The 14,145-nt window shown below is 33.4% G+C and overlaps 7 protein-coding genes across 7 annotated transcripts; 3 read left to right on the forward strand and 4 right to left on the reverse strand.

Moving 5' to 3' along the window:
• Positions 1-5: 5 nt before the first annotated feature.
• BEWA_019830 (hypothetical protein) lies at positions 6-5,409 on the reverse strand (the record flags this gene model as incomplete). The annotated part of the gene is made up of 2 exons (XM_004828746.1): positions 6-5,077; positions 5,112-5,409. 2 exons carry the CDS (start codon positions 5,407-5,409, stop codon positions 6-8), a joined length of 5,370 nt encoding a protein of 1,789 aa, XP_004828803.1.
• Positions 5,410-5,717: 308 nt separating this feature from the next.
• BEWA_019840 (hypothetical protein) lies at positions 5,718-7,350 on the reverse strand (the record flags this gene model as incomplete). The annotated part of the gene is made up of 7 exons (XM_004828747.1): positions 5,718-5,726; positions 5,811-6,253; positions 6,296-6,882; positions 6,916-6,956; positions 6,991-7,098; positions 7,136-7,206; positions 7,242-7,350. 7 exons carry the CDS (start codon positions 7,348-7,350, stop codon positions 5,718-5,720), a joined length of 1,368 nt encoding a protein of 455 aa, XP_004828804.1.
• A 135-nt stretch (positions 7,351-7,485) lies between these two features.
• Positions 7,486-9,131, reverse strand: BEWA_019850 (DnaJ domain containing protein). The gene is made up of 4 exons (XM_004828748.1): positions 8,007-9,131; positions 7,881-7,972; positions 7,743-7,848; positions 7,486-7,708 (listed from the first exon to the last, which is right to left on the reverse strand). Exons 1-4 carry the CDS (start codon positions 9,048-9,050, stop codon positions 7,526-7,528), a joined length of 1,425 nt encoding a protein of 474 aa, XP_004828805.1. The 5' UTR covers positions 9,051-9,131; the 3' UTR covers positions 7,486-7,525.
• Positions 9,132-9,509: 378 nt separating this feature from the next.
• BEWA_019860 (hypothetical protein) lies at positions 9,510-10,215 on the forward strand (the record flags this gene model as incomplete). The annotated part of the gene is made up of 6 exons (XM_004828749.1): positions 9,510-9,569; positions 9,704-9,837; positions 9,877-9,967; positions 10,004-10,064; positions 10,103-10,138; positions 10,175-10,215. 6 exons carry the CDS (start codon positions 9,510-9,512, stop codon positions 10,213-10,215), a joined length of 423 nt encoding a protein of 140 aa, XP_004828806.1.
• A 523-nt stretch (positions 10,216-10,738) lies between these two features.
• On the reverse strand, positions 10,739-11,164 carry BEWA_019870 (ribosomal protein L39e, putative). Its single transcript, XM_004828750.1, has 3 exons — positions 11,137-11,164; positions 10,879-10,982; positions 10,739-10,814 (listed from the first exon to the last, which is right to left on the reverse strand). The coding sequence occupies exons 1-3, from the start codon at positions 11,137-11,139 to the stop codon at positions 10,766-10,768; spliced, it is 156 nt and encodes a 51-aa protein (XP_004828807.1). The 5' UTR covers positions 11,140-11,164; the 3' UTR covers positions 10,739-10,765.
• Positions 11,165-11,289: 125 nt separating this feature from the next.
• BEWA_019880 (hypothetical protein) lies at positions 11,290-11,933 on the forward strand. The gene is made up of 3 exons (XM_004828751.1): positions 11,290-11,453; positions 11,517-11,702; positions 11,738-11,933. The coding sequence occupies exons 1-3, from the start codon at positions 11,380-11,382 to the stop codon at positions 11,913-11,915; spliced, it is 438 nt and encodes a 145-aa protein (XP_004828808.1). The 5' UTR covers positions 11,290-11,379; the 3' UTR covers positions 11,916-11,933.
• Positions 11,934-12,138: 205 nt separating this feature from the next.
• BEWA_019890 (hypothetical protein) lies at positions 12,139-14,142 on the forward strand (the record flags this gene model as incomplete). Its single annotated transcript, XM_004828752.1, has 1 exon — positions 12,139-14,142. One exon carries the CDS (start codon positions 12,139-12,141, stop codon positions 14,140-14,142), a length of 2,004 nt encoding a protein of 667 aa, XP_004828809.1.
• Between the last annotated feature and the right edge of the window lie 3 nt (positions 14,143-14,145).

Consider the following 14,145-nt stretch of genomic DNA (forward strand, 5'->3'; position numbering starts at 1 on the left):
AATAATTAAAAGTTAACTGGTATTTTTCTTACAAATATTTTTATTTGTGATAAAAGTTTCTCATCTTGGGAGTAACTGATGAGAAGATTTTGGAGTGTGTCCAAATCATTATTAAGAACGTTTATATCGCTCGAGGAAAATTTGTATCCCTTAATTTTCATGTGTTTAAGGATGTATAGAACTATTTTTATTAATATTTCGAAGACCGTAGTTAGGGCGAATTCTATATGATGTTGAGGCATCTTTTGAACAAATGATAATATAGTATGCGGAAACTTGTCAACAACCTGAGAAGCATTTAGTCCATTTGCTATATTTGGTACATAAAGTTTATTAAGTAAGTCTTGCTTGAAATCAACAAGTATCCATTTCCATAGAATAACTGTGATCACATCTCTAATATACTGATTTGAATCTCTTTTCATTATACGCTGAGACGCAAATATCAAAGAAATCTGGGCTTTAGAATGCGATAATTCTGCGAGTTGATGTGGTTTACAGAAAAAGAAATTATTTGGGTCAGATATATGAACGGTGCCAATCAATTTGTGTATGTAGGAAAAGTCTGTGTCACGTTGCCTCACTTGGTTGTAAAAATATCCCAAAATCTCATCTGGTGCCTTGATAAGTTGTAAAGAAACATAATCCATATTCCAAATACGTACTAAATCCTCTAGGATGCCTTTACCAATAAAGGTATTTGAAAATTGATCTATATATTGTTTGAGATCATTGTGTGACGGATTTTTAGATGTTTTGAGGTTTTTCAATAGCCCCTTACGTCCAATCTTTTTATCAAAACCTCCATGAACTTCCCCCCTTGAATCTTCATAGGTCATTGTGAAACGTGTATCAACATCTGCAGGATCCGTCTCAGTAACTTCACTCACTAGGGATTCTTGTCCATTATCAGATTCATATATTATAGAGTGGATGTTATAAAGAGTCTTTAGATTATAAATATTTGTTATCCCAGTGTAATATTGCCTGATTGCCTGTTCACATGCATTTGTAAATGGTAATATTAACCACTCAACAGGAACTAAAAGGTCAAATGATGCGTGAAGAGAATAATGTAAAACAACAATAAGATCTACAGCTCCTGTAGAATGTAAAGATTTTTCGCTTATAGGTACCCACGCATCATTATCTATTGATGTTTGTATTATTTCGTTAATACCGATAAATTTGGTATCCAAGACTTTAATTGTAGAGTCTTTTACAAGTCCCACCAATTCCATACATCCATTTCTTAAATGATTTTTATTTCTAAACATAAAAAACATACAATCTAATAAACGTTCCTGTTGAATTGATTGATCAGGTGATGGAGAGCGCATAATGTAACTGACGTCAAATTCCCGTTGTAATACCATCAATTTCCTCAAATTTGGCATGATTAAATCGATGTTTACACTGTTATCCATACATAATGATTTAAGTTGCAACATGCAACAATTCGACAAAAGTGAAGGGAACTCTGAAAATGGCAAAAAATTACTCCATACATGACTGTTTGTAGTACATTCATGACGTAACATTTGTAACATTTCATCAACTAACAACGAAATAAACGTATTTGAATCAACTTCTGGTTCACTATTATCGTTAACTCTATCTAAACAATGCATAATCAAAACTTTTGCGTTTTGTAAGACAATATGCCTGAATATGTTGGTGATTGAAGTGGCTTCTCCAGTATCATCATTAAAAATATCAGTAGTGTTTCCACAACTTTCTGATCCGTCTATTTCAGCAAACAATACCTTGTACATCATTGAAAAAATGGATAAAATGAAGAAAAAGGCATTTTTCTCCATAAATTCCAAATTTTTGCACAAACAAGTAAATATTTCATTTTTAAACCTACTTACCAATAGTCTAAGAGATAAAATAGAAGATACAAAACGCTCTGTTTTAGATGGTAGAAGAATAGAAAACGATTCTTCACCTTTGAAATTGAAGTTCAAGGGGACATTATGGTTTAATATAGTAGCCAAAAGGGTATGGACCTTATTATGGACCTTTTGTAATTGCATGCCCTGAATCTGCATAGTAACCGAATTGGAAAGTTGATCTAAATTTGACCAACTAACTAACTCCAAACAATTTCTATCGATAAAAGTATACTCAGGTAATATAGCTTCTGGATCATAATTTCCACCATTTTTAAATTTTTCTAGATCAAACAATAAGTATGCATCCAAGTCACCTAAACCTCTCGGTAAATATTTTAGATTGTTTGGTAATTGAAAGAAAAGATATAGTTGTTTGGCCATTGCTTCAGTTATTTTAACATTTTGCATTGTAGCAATTAGACTGCCTCGAATACCCAACTCACTTAATCTTAAACGTTTGAATGCATCATCGGTAGTCTTTCTATCATTCTTTACATCTACACTTATATCCGCATCAAATTTCCTGGTCTCAGTTGCATCCTTATCATTTTCTTCATTTACAATTTTGGAGAACCAGTAGGAAATTGATGCTAGTATAGAATGGGATACAACAGGTAATTGCGGTATAGAACTTGTGGAATTTTCATTGTTAGTTACATTTGGATTTAATAAATTGAAATTTGGTAATATTCCTGTTTGTACAAAGGAGATGATATATATAATCATTTGGAAACGTTGCGGAAGATCCGTAAATGAGATTTCATCACAAGATAATGCCCTGTGAAGACAATCCGACAATAACATCACAGTAGGCTCTTCTAAAGTCCAATAAGGAGATAGTAAGACTGGATCTATACGTTTTCTAAAATACAAATTTCTTTGAAATTTAATTGCCAAATTTTCATTAACAACTTGCTTCATCAAATTGCCAATAGGATCATAACGTGTGCACGGTTTGCATGATTTTATACAAAATGAATTCTTTTTTCGTATCTCAGCCAAAACCGAAATTTCTTCATCATTATAAATGTTCATATTGATGCAAAAATCAGTGGGTGTCAAAATTTTATCATTGTTTACTTCCGAGTTTTGAAGTTTTCCAACTTCTGAAAATAGAGATAGCTCTTCATCTAAATCTTGAATTAAAACCATCTCTTCTAATATGTCTAATAGTAGCTGTCGTATTGAATCAAAATTGAAAATATCCTCAACGTGGCTTCCTTCAAGTTTCACCAGTGTAAAATTTCTAAGCTTGTTAATTTTCCCCAAACACCCTGAGACAGAAAACAATATTTTGTTAGATATCTCTTCAATCGTATGGGATTCTTTAAATGTAAATCTATGTGCTAGTTCTTTTAAAGGTGTACATGAAGAAATTGCCGCAATCCAACGTTGCTCAATATCTTTACTGTGTGTTGGAATTCTTCTTATCACCCTTGCAAGCTTTTGAACTAGGGACAATCTTACAATATGCAGTTGTCTATACATCCACATATAAAACTCTGGAAAGTCAAAAATGTTTTTATCTTGTATTATATCTGATCTAGAAAGTGAGTCAATCAATAGTAGTATACGATAGCGTATGTCCATTATATGTATAGACACATGCGGGCTCCAGTTTGAAAACGTATCCCGTGGTTTTAAAACTACATCCAAAATAGAATAGGAAAGTGTCGATATTCCAATTTTATCGCGGTATACCTCTATAATTGTGCGAATTTTTATCAAGAGTTGTTCTAATATTCCGAGATTAGCGAATAAAAATGTACTCAAATCATCTTTAGTTTCACCTGATAGAGATGGATGGTTTATAAATCCGGATATATAACTATGTATCATCAAGAGTAGTTCCAAAGTGAGCAAATTCCATTGTTCATCATCCATATGATCATCTTTAAAAGAATATTCCAACTGTGGTCTGAAGCCGTTGTGAGATATATATTTTGTATTTTTTCCATCTATCAAAAATGGATAGAGATCGTGATGTTCTAATTGAATAATGTTCTCAATATTAGAATCTAACCAATCAAATTTTACGTTTCTATCCAATGAAACGTCAAATATATTGTATAAACTGATCATATATTGATCCAACCGTTTTCCCGTATCAATAAGAGATAACGTATTCTCATTTTCACAGTTTACAAAATTTTGGCTAGTTTTAACTAAAGAAATATCGTTTGATTCGTCAGGATCTGACAGCAAATTCTCAGCCACAACCGCATAATGGGCATCTGTAATTTGGTAATCTTCATTGTCAGACTGGTAAATCGGAGTTGAAATTTGGGAAAAGGTATTTAATTTGGTATTTTTACAATCATCTATGGACCCAGGTTCCAAAGGTAACCAAATTCTAGAATGTGAGGAATCTTCCTGAGTGTGAGTTCCTGTTAAAGTATACTCAAATTGGCTAAAATCTCTAGACGGAGAAAAATTGGAAATATCATTCCAAAGCATCTCGAGTTGTGAGTATATTCCCTTTTTGTATTTCACGTGATTATCTATCCAAAGTTGTAAACAACCAGACAATAACTCCAAGCGACGTTGTTCAAGATCGTAAAAATTTCTATGGTATTCAACAGCCGTACCAAAAAAATGTGATTTTCTAGATGAAAGTTCAATATGTTTCGGTGATGAATTTTCATGCTTCTTTGAGCTGTCAGCATATTTTTTAGAAACCTTTGTAATCTTAGACAACGTATCAACATCCGTATTTTTTAAATCTACGATATCCTTCAATTCTGGTGCAGCAGTAAATAATTCCTGTATATGTCTGGTTAAGTTTACCTTGGCACGTATGGTACGATTTTTTGCTTTTAAAATCGTTTTAGTGTTAACTGGGTTATCTTTATCAGAAGAAATTTTGTCATTCAATTCTTTTTCATAGTTTATACAATCTTGCAGGTCTCTATATGACTTTAATACATTGTCAATGTATTTGCGGATTCTGCTATGTGAATATCCTGGTGTGCGTTTAAAAGCTTGAAGATTTGGTATGAAACTAGAAATGTCATCTCGCTGTGTACGTTTTTCATCTTTTCCAAATGCTCCTAGGTATTCCTCAGCAAATGAAGATAACGGGTTCACAACTGAGTTGTCTAAAGATGTAGATAATAGTATACCCTCATCATGCATGCGATTCAATGTACTGATTAGAGTTTGTATAACCTTTAGAAATCCTAAATAACTGTGAAATTCCAAATTTTAACATACCAGATTGTTCTGCGGTTACTGAAAGGATTATATCTGAAGCATTGGATGCATCTCCTCTGACAGAGAGTAAAGCGTCGCAGGCTTCCTGTGAGACATTTCCCGAAGAAGCAATATTATAACAAGATGCGACCTTTTTCTCAATGTCCTTTATGGATGAAGCAAATGTGTTGTAAGTTTTGGACAAATCCTTGAAAACGTCACGCAATATAACCAAAGAATCCAGTGAAACATCTGTTTTCAACCTTAAAATTGGTTGTAACAACTCCTTTTGATCCTCAGATAAGTCATTTAAGTTCATTATAATAAATAGAAATTTTTAAGCGGCAATTTCTTATGAAAGTAGGTACATGAAATAACCATGAAAGATAGCCATGATGAAACAAGTTATTATAGTTATAAACAATAATTTTTGTCTAAAAATTATTTTTCTGTGAATTACAAAATGAATAACTGGATTTGCGAGTTGGTATTTGTATAGAAAATGAATTGATCTATAGGTTACACATTTCACACCTACAAAAGTATTTTATCGTTATCGCTGCAATTATACATTTTTGATACTTATTAAGTTTTTAAATGTACACATTGAACCACGTTATCATGAAATTACGGATTCTATATTCACAAAATCATGTGTATTATGGAATGTAAAATCTAAGAACTTATCAGCGTATGCGTGTGTTTTGTGTAATTATATACGTTATCAAAACTGTAAATTGCAAAATTGTATTTTTCTAACAATTCGTTGGATATATTACAATCAAGGGTCTGCTGCTTTTGATTTCGCGAAAATCCACCAGATATAGTCTTTTTATCATCTCTATTGGTTGATATTTCAAGATTAGCTTCATTTGTTTCCATTTCAAATTTTATTCGTTTGACAGCGTATTTAGAGTGGAGTCTGTTCTCCACTGGTTTACCGTTTTTACGTCGTTCATGGTCCATACACCTATTTATGTTATCTGTTGATCTGTTATCCTTTGATATAAATGCTATGTAGTGTCTATCGTTATCTCTTATGGACAATAACATGAGAATAAGCTCATTGTCCATAATCTTTTGTTCTTTATAAATCCAAGATTCCGGTATGTAACACAGCAGTTTCACGGGTCTATTTGATTTGCACCTACTATACATTTTACCTTTATAAAGTGATGAATTATGGAATAGATCTACTGAAATACCGGATAACTCCGACGAAGAGCAAAGTATACGTCTGGTATTAGGAGTATAAATACCATCCAAGTCATCCATAGGGCTGTATAAATTACCCTTTCCATTTACAGGCGTATCCATATCATTATTTTTGTAATATTTCGATGGATTTTCTAAAAGTGATATATCACTTGAAGATGTTCCATAGGATGAGATAGAGTTGTATTGATCTATAGACAGTTTTATATCATCGGTGTCTGAAAATTTGTGATATGACAATTCCATGGGTTCATCATTTAAAAATTGCGTAGGCTCATTTAAATGAACGGTAAAATGTTTGTGTTTTTCAACATTCTTGGTCGTTCTAGTGTATATGAAAAATAGAGAATACTTGGTACACAATAGCCTGGTTCGGTTCAAACAATCATTTATCAAACACTTTAGCTCGTTTTCGTCGCCTGAGTTATGTTTAAATAACCATTTATATGACCAAAATGTGCTAGAATCAAGAACGAGACAATGTATCAGATTGTGGTTCAGTTTTAGATATATTTCTAATCCATCTAATATAAAGGAAAATTCGATAGGGTTTCGTATTGGGAGATATACGAGTCTCCTAACAATATCATAAGTGTATGATATAACTTACGAAAGAAGAAGGTTATCAACGTCTGCATTCTCTTCTAGAATCTACACACGCTTATAAGATATGATTTTCTGGTACCTTTTCTGAAACAAACTGTTTTAGTAAGGTAAAATCGAGTGTTAATTCTGTATCCAAGTAAATTATCTTGTTTGTATCGTTTGAAACCAAAATATCAGCAACTATATACTGTGTATGGATATATGATATGTAATGTAAGTTTAACCGTTAATAATAGAGTTTTCCCACTTCCAATTTCACCAGTTATAGATAATATATTGGAAGATTTGTAATAATCTGAAATAACAATAGATGATTCACAAAGAAAATACCTAAACCGTTGTCAGACAAAAACGGGGAATATTTCAGTTCATAAACTTTTGTTTGCTTTTTAAACAATTCATCTCCAGTTGCAGAATATTTGCAAAATTTATTGGTCATTATATTTCAAATCAATACAACACACTCGCATCTTACGAAGAATCCCACCACGAATCTCATGTTCCAGAGTTTTCAGCTGAAAAGAAATAACATCAACGCTAAATTGAAAAGTATTTTGCTATAGTTGTGAATAATCGAAAATATAAGTACAAATTAGGATGGTGAATTTAAAAGATTACAAATTGTCCAATTGCTTTAATAGCTCCAGTTCCTTTTGCGATGGTTCAGCGGGTAAGTGTACCAAAAGTTTCACAAAGTGCTTCATTGAATTGTACGTACCAACAAATATTTTATCTCCAGGTTGAGACCCCTTTGGTATTTTGACAGTAACATCTCCATTAAATGTCGGTACCTTTGTCTATAAATTATGTCAACCAGATAGAAAAACTAACTTCGTATCCAAGTATTGCTTTCAAGTAGGAAATCTTGTGATTTGTAACTATGGAATCTCCTTCCATATACTCGTTATTGCCGGATTTTATGCATAGCTTCACGAATCTGAAACTCATATGAGTAAAATTTCAACTTACAAGTCTCCACTATTTGTTGAAAATCCTCCAGAATGCCCTTTACCTCTCAGTCTAATAATCTGATCCGGTTTTGATTCTTTTGGTACATGAACCTGTAATTACTGGATGGTTAAGATGTAAACAAACCTTTATTGTCGTAGTTTTAAAAGTACTACCTCTGTTTCCGCATTCTAAACAGTCTCTGCTTCTATAAACTCCTGAGCCAGAACATGTATGACATGTCCTTGACGTGCTAATAAAACCAAATTGCGTTTTTTTACCCTTTGTTATCATCCCACGACCTTTACATTCGGTACATGTATCAATATATGTTTTTGTACTATGATCGCTTGCATTGCAGGCATCGCAATCGGTAAATTTATCTACACTCAATTCGATAGTTCCACCAAAAACAAGTGTCTTTAAATCGATATTGGCCGTACAAGATATATCAAGCTTTCCATTTGCAAGATTCTTAATCTTTCTCTTTTGCCCTTTTGTACTCTTTTTCTTATTTAAACCAAACAAATTGCTGAAAAATCCACCGAATCCGGTATTGTTTTCTGGCGAATCATCCTCATCATCAATAATGGATATCTCAACCTCATCGTCAGATTCAAGAATCTCAGATGAATTGTTATGATCGTCATTTATAATCGCCTCTGCGCCATGAAAATGAGTGAAGTTATGGTTTCCATAAGTATTATCATACTTAAGTCTTGACTCATTATTGGATAATACATTATAAGCGGTATCTATAGCATTTTTTAACTTGCTATCAATACTTGGAAGTGAGTTTAGAGATTTCTTTATTGACCTATATCGTTCTTCAATGTCATTAAGTGTACAATTCTTATCAAGTGATAATATTTTATAATAATCAACGAATCCTTCGCTATTCTCGCTCGTTCTAGAATTAAGAGCATTAAATCTTGTATTTTGATCCAAACGCCCTTTAAATTCTGGATGAACATGAAAAGAATCACTTTTGGAATCTTGGTGTTTGTCAAAGGATAAAGTGTTGCGTGAAGGAGAGACAAATGCGATGTTATATTCGATATATGAAATGGAATTAAGTGGTAGATTCCGGTGATTTATAAATATTCCATGAGATAATACCACCAAAAAATTTAAAAGGAGGAAATTTAGAGGTAAGTTCCGTTTCAGCATTAAACAAATTCGACTCATCATATTTAGAAAATATCTATAATTACATTTTAAATAAGGGAGTAGGTATTCCAAAAGTAGAACTCAAATGAAAACATTCAGAGTGAGTATGGTATTGAAACTTGTTGTGAGATGTATCCGATAAAAAGACCATCTAGATAACGATATTGTATATTATGCATATTTAAACTAAATTTAGCGTGTTATCTGGATAAATAACAATCTATAGTCGACTTTGCCGTAACCAGGTCACGAGTGCCCTTTGTCTGAATTTATTATTACAAAGGCTAAAAAATGATTAAAACGAATTGTGCTACACATTCCTCGAAATGTGTATAGATATACTCTATTTCTGGTACAAATGAACATACCCACAATCTATATTCCCTAATGCACATATAAACACATTTGCATCCGTTTATTTTATATTTCTTGGTAATTATAATGGAAATTGAGTAAATAAGCCTATTCTACTCTGATAATATGTCGGAACTAGAGGATATAAAGTATGAGATTGAGCGTCTTCGCCAAGAGTACGAATATGTGAGTTTTATCTATAGTATAGATCTTAAGGGTGTATACATATTGCTTGTTTTAAAGAACAGGTGTAGTTGATAGCAAGTGTGTTCAGCACCTCATTGTCATTTGTCTAATGTGATAAAATATCGTATTTACAGCATTTAAATAACAAAAGTCCGTCAGCAAGGATCCAATATGAATATGCTTGTATGCTGATGTGTTCACCCAAAGATTCTGATACCACAATCGCTATTGGCCTATTCGAGGAATTGTTGCGAGTTCGTTTTCAAAGGTTCGTACACGTATACATCAATCATAAGACCCCTTACAGCGTAAATTGTCTGTATCAGCTGGCCTTGTGCTTCATTAAGAAAAAGAAATATCGTACTGCTCGCAAGCATCTGGATATATTACTCAGACTGGTATGAAGATAATCCGTATTATACATGTGTTTGCAGGATCCCAGGAATCAGATGGCATTATCACTCAGGAGTCTATTATATGTTCTATTATCAGAAGGTATGATCTTATCTTTTTAATCGAACAATAATACACAGAGGCGATGTATGGCACAATACTCGCAGTCATGACAGGTACTTTTATATATCAGTTCCAAGATAAATCTTTAGCATTCTGCGCATTCTCAATGTATAAATTATGGAAAAGATAGTCACTATAAACAACCAATGCTCAAGTAGCCAACTGTAATATTTAGGTTCATGCAAATATATCTTCAAATGTATGTAAATTCCTAAAAGTTTAAAAGTCCACATATGCTGTCAAGAAATCGTACGCAGCAAAAACGAAAATCCAATTTGCATAAAATACTCTGTGATTTATGGAACTCATCGCGCGTGAAGAAGCTTTATAGTACAATAATGGCAATCTAGGACTAGCATTATGCGATATCTATAATAAGATGCAATGAAGAAACATATAAGAGTTACCTTGTGTCCTGTAGAGAAGTTTGGCTTTCCACATCCCAAAACTCCACGTGTTTTGCAGACCGACTGTTTAGTTATGGTGAAATAATGAAAAAATTACCTCTACTCGTCCCAAGAACCTGGTTAACATGGTCACTAGCATGAACAAATATAAAGTGTCGAGGGCAACGTGGTAAACACGGTGGTGGTGGAAACTATAGGCAGTAAACTATGGAAATATAAATTAGACACTCGATAAAGTATATATTTCAGAAAGCAATAATTATAATTGGGGAATTAAAGCTTAAGCTTAGTGCGGCGCCAGTACCTTCTCTTGGCATTATACCTGGATAATTAGATTAGATTGAAATTGTGAAGACATAAACGCTCAACTATGATATTAAACAAACCTAATACGGGAGTCAGTCTTAAGCCTAAACCAATGAGGCAGAGGGCGATTCTGCTTCATCTTCTTAGCCAAATGCTTCTTAAAAACTAACGATTTAATGGAACCCTGTAAGTTAACAGATATATGAGTATTTATAATGACACATATAAACGATAAATGGATAGAGATGCAGCGAGACAGTATAAAATGAGACGTATCAAGAATACGACGCGCTCCAAACAAATATAACGAATTATGTTACTATAAAATGTTAACAAACCATTTTTTATCGTGATTTTAAAATGATATGGTCAAAACGACAGTTTAAACACTGAATTTGACGACCACGGGAGGATGGTAGAAATGTATAATGGGGAGCGTCTACAACAATCTGTGCGTCGATCCGGTGGGAGAATCACAAGGGAGATTTTCTACCAAAGACTCTGATAGAGTTTAGATAGTAATCTATGGAGCATTATTGGACTTGGAAAATTTTGTACACAGCAATGAGAATTGGCAATTAATGGATAAGATCAGCAATACCAGCTTCAAGAAAGGCACCGTAAGACTAACCAAACTTTACGTTTTGGTTTCAATGTAAGTTTGTGAATTTATACTCGTATAACCCCTGGAATTCTACACATTTTCATATAAACTTAGTGCTACTGAAAAATGCGATTCTGGAAATGTCGTAAGGGACAACAAAATAACAGAAAAGGACCTGGAAACATATTTCAAGGCTAATTCTCTATTACAATATGGAATTCTGGGATATGCGAAATTTCCCCTTAAAGTAGTCCATCTCTCCAGACGCACTGACGAATTCATCATTGAGACAAGTACATGGTATGCCATTCATCCATTTCACATCAAATCTCCAGTTCACTATCTAAACTTCAACTTATCATCGCAAATCATTTTCCCTCGGAGTCTCCCATCAAATTCTCGACAATTTTAAACTCGGAGAACAACTTTGCTTTCAAGGTACGAAAGATCGACGTTAGTCTAGCCTCGATCATTCATGGTGATTTGAAAATTGAGCCTCTTAATGTAGAATAATAACTAGTTTCTGCTATTGTGGATAAATTGTGTATATACATCAACTGTGCAATTCTAATTGTGAGTAGGGTTAGTGTGTCGTGGAGTATACATGGGTTTGCCTATTTCATGAATCGATGTTACATTAGTATATTTTTCCTATGTTGATACGTTATGTTGAATTAGCTAATTTTGGCTCGGAAACGTTGGTATTTAAAATGTTTTCCATAAATTAATATTGAAAATGGGTAGCAACCCAAATAGACCAAATTCATATTCTAATATGAACGAAAATCAGTTGAATCGACCAAAGACTCGCTATTATGTTCAGAGTCAAAATATGAATGCCCTTGCGGCACAATCTTCGCCTACTAGACGCTATGTGGATAATGGTATGAATAACATAAGGCAAAACTATCAAAATTTTCTCAACAGTGCAAACTATCCTCTGCAGAATGTGTCACAGGTGTCTGTACCAAATTTACAAATGAAACAAGTTCCAGTTACGGCAACAATTCACAATCCAAACTATCCACAGTATGGCTTAGTAGGTAACAGCGTAATGCAAGGCCAAATTTTATCGCATAATCCTATTTTACCTACCAACAGGCAACCTATGGTTCAGAATCAACAGGGTAGTGCTATGTTTAGACCAACAACCGCTGCGGAAAAACATATATCTTATCCTCAACCAAACATCTCCCAGAATAATATTCAACCAGGACTGGCAACACTTTCTCCTAAACCACGGATAATATTAGCACAAGGGAATAATCCGTACAATCTGGAAATGACGGGAAGAACAAACGTCACCAATCAAATCCAATACACTCAACAAGCTAACCTTCAAGCTGCTATGAATAATCAAATGATTATGAATTTTAACAAAGTGTCTAACCAACCGTTTGGAAATCAGGGACTTCCATTGCAAAGTCTTATGTCACAAAATCCTAGAAATTCAGGAAGTATCCCTGTTATGCGTGCAAATTTTCCAAACAACATGCGAACAGATATGTATAAAATACCACATCCAAAGGCAAACTACAACATGCAATATGAAGTGGCTAGTCAAATAATGCAGCGACCAAAAATGGGAAATATGAGGATGGAATCTAAGACAGTGAATATACCTACAACAACTTCCAAAATAAAGGACGAGGAACTCTTGCAATTTACGGCTTTGGAAGCAAAAAGAAAGGCAAATGATATGGTATCGCAATCTGTTCTTAATGATGCAGAAAGTGTTAGTGATGACAAAATACAATCTGTTTCAAACGAAGTATTGGTAGAAAGTCAATCGTCTATAAATATTCAAATAGACTTACCTAATCCTCTTGATTTTTTTGCATGCATACAGATCAACAAGCGTTGTAAGATACCAGACGAACATAAACTTGTATCATTTGAATATAGGATTCCTATTGAACACTATTCGCTTGTCCTGAAACGCTTAAGGTCTCTTTATGTGTCAACCATTGAATATCCTGTATATGTTGAAACTGATCCCACCGATTTATCACTTCCAACAGACGGAACAGAGTACTCAACTCCAAGTGAAACAAATATCGCTGAAAATAAAAGTACAACCTATCAAGATAAAAATAGTGAAGAAGTGAAGCAAACAGATGGTTTAGAAGTAAAGTGTGAAGAGGAAAAAAAATGTAATTTTATTGCAAACAAAATCCGGTTGGAACATGAAAAGACGATTTTACCAATACCTATAAGAAATTATGAAAATATTTCTCATGAAGAGTTGGAAAAACTCTTAAACATTTTAAATACAAGTGATTGTAAAATATTAAAAGAACATAAACTCACAAAATATAGAGTACGTACCTTTATACATACCGATGGTACAACACAGAATCAGTTTATTTTATGCAGTAATATCACCAATGAAGGAACAGTTTTAAACACAGTACTGCATCAATTTGGTACTTTCAGTATTAACAATACAAATAAATTCAAAACACCCTTATTTTCTATAATCCACAGTGGCCACGCAAATCCTGCATTTTTACTGGAACGTGGGACTAATCAAATCAAGAAAATCAGTAAAACTGTACTGCAGCATTATCAGACTTCTAGATCTTTTGATTTGTATTGTATAAAGAATGATATTCATTTTAGCGTTCAACTCTCAAGGTATAGTTACGGTATAAACCTTCAAAGTCCCACATTTTCTAAATTTACTATAATGTGCCCTGCAAATCAATTACCAACACTCTTGGGTGTCCTTAACTCATAATAC

Source organism: Theileria equi, chromosome 1 (assembly GCF_000342415.1).
Source record: "Theileria equi strain WA chromosome 1, complete sequence".
Taxonomy (NCBI): Eukaryota; Apicomplexa; class Aconoidasida; order Piroplasmida; family Theileriidae; genus Theileria; species Theileria equi.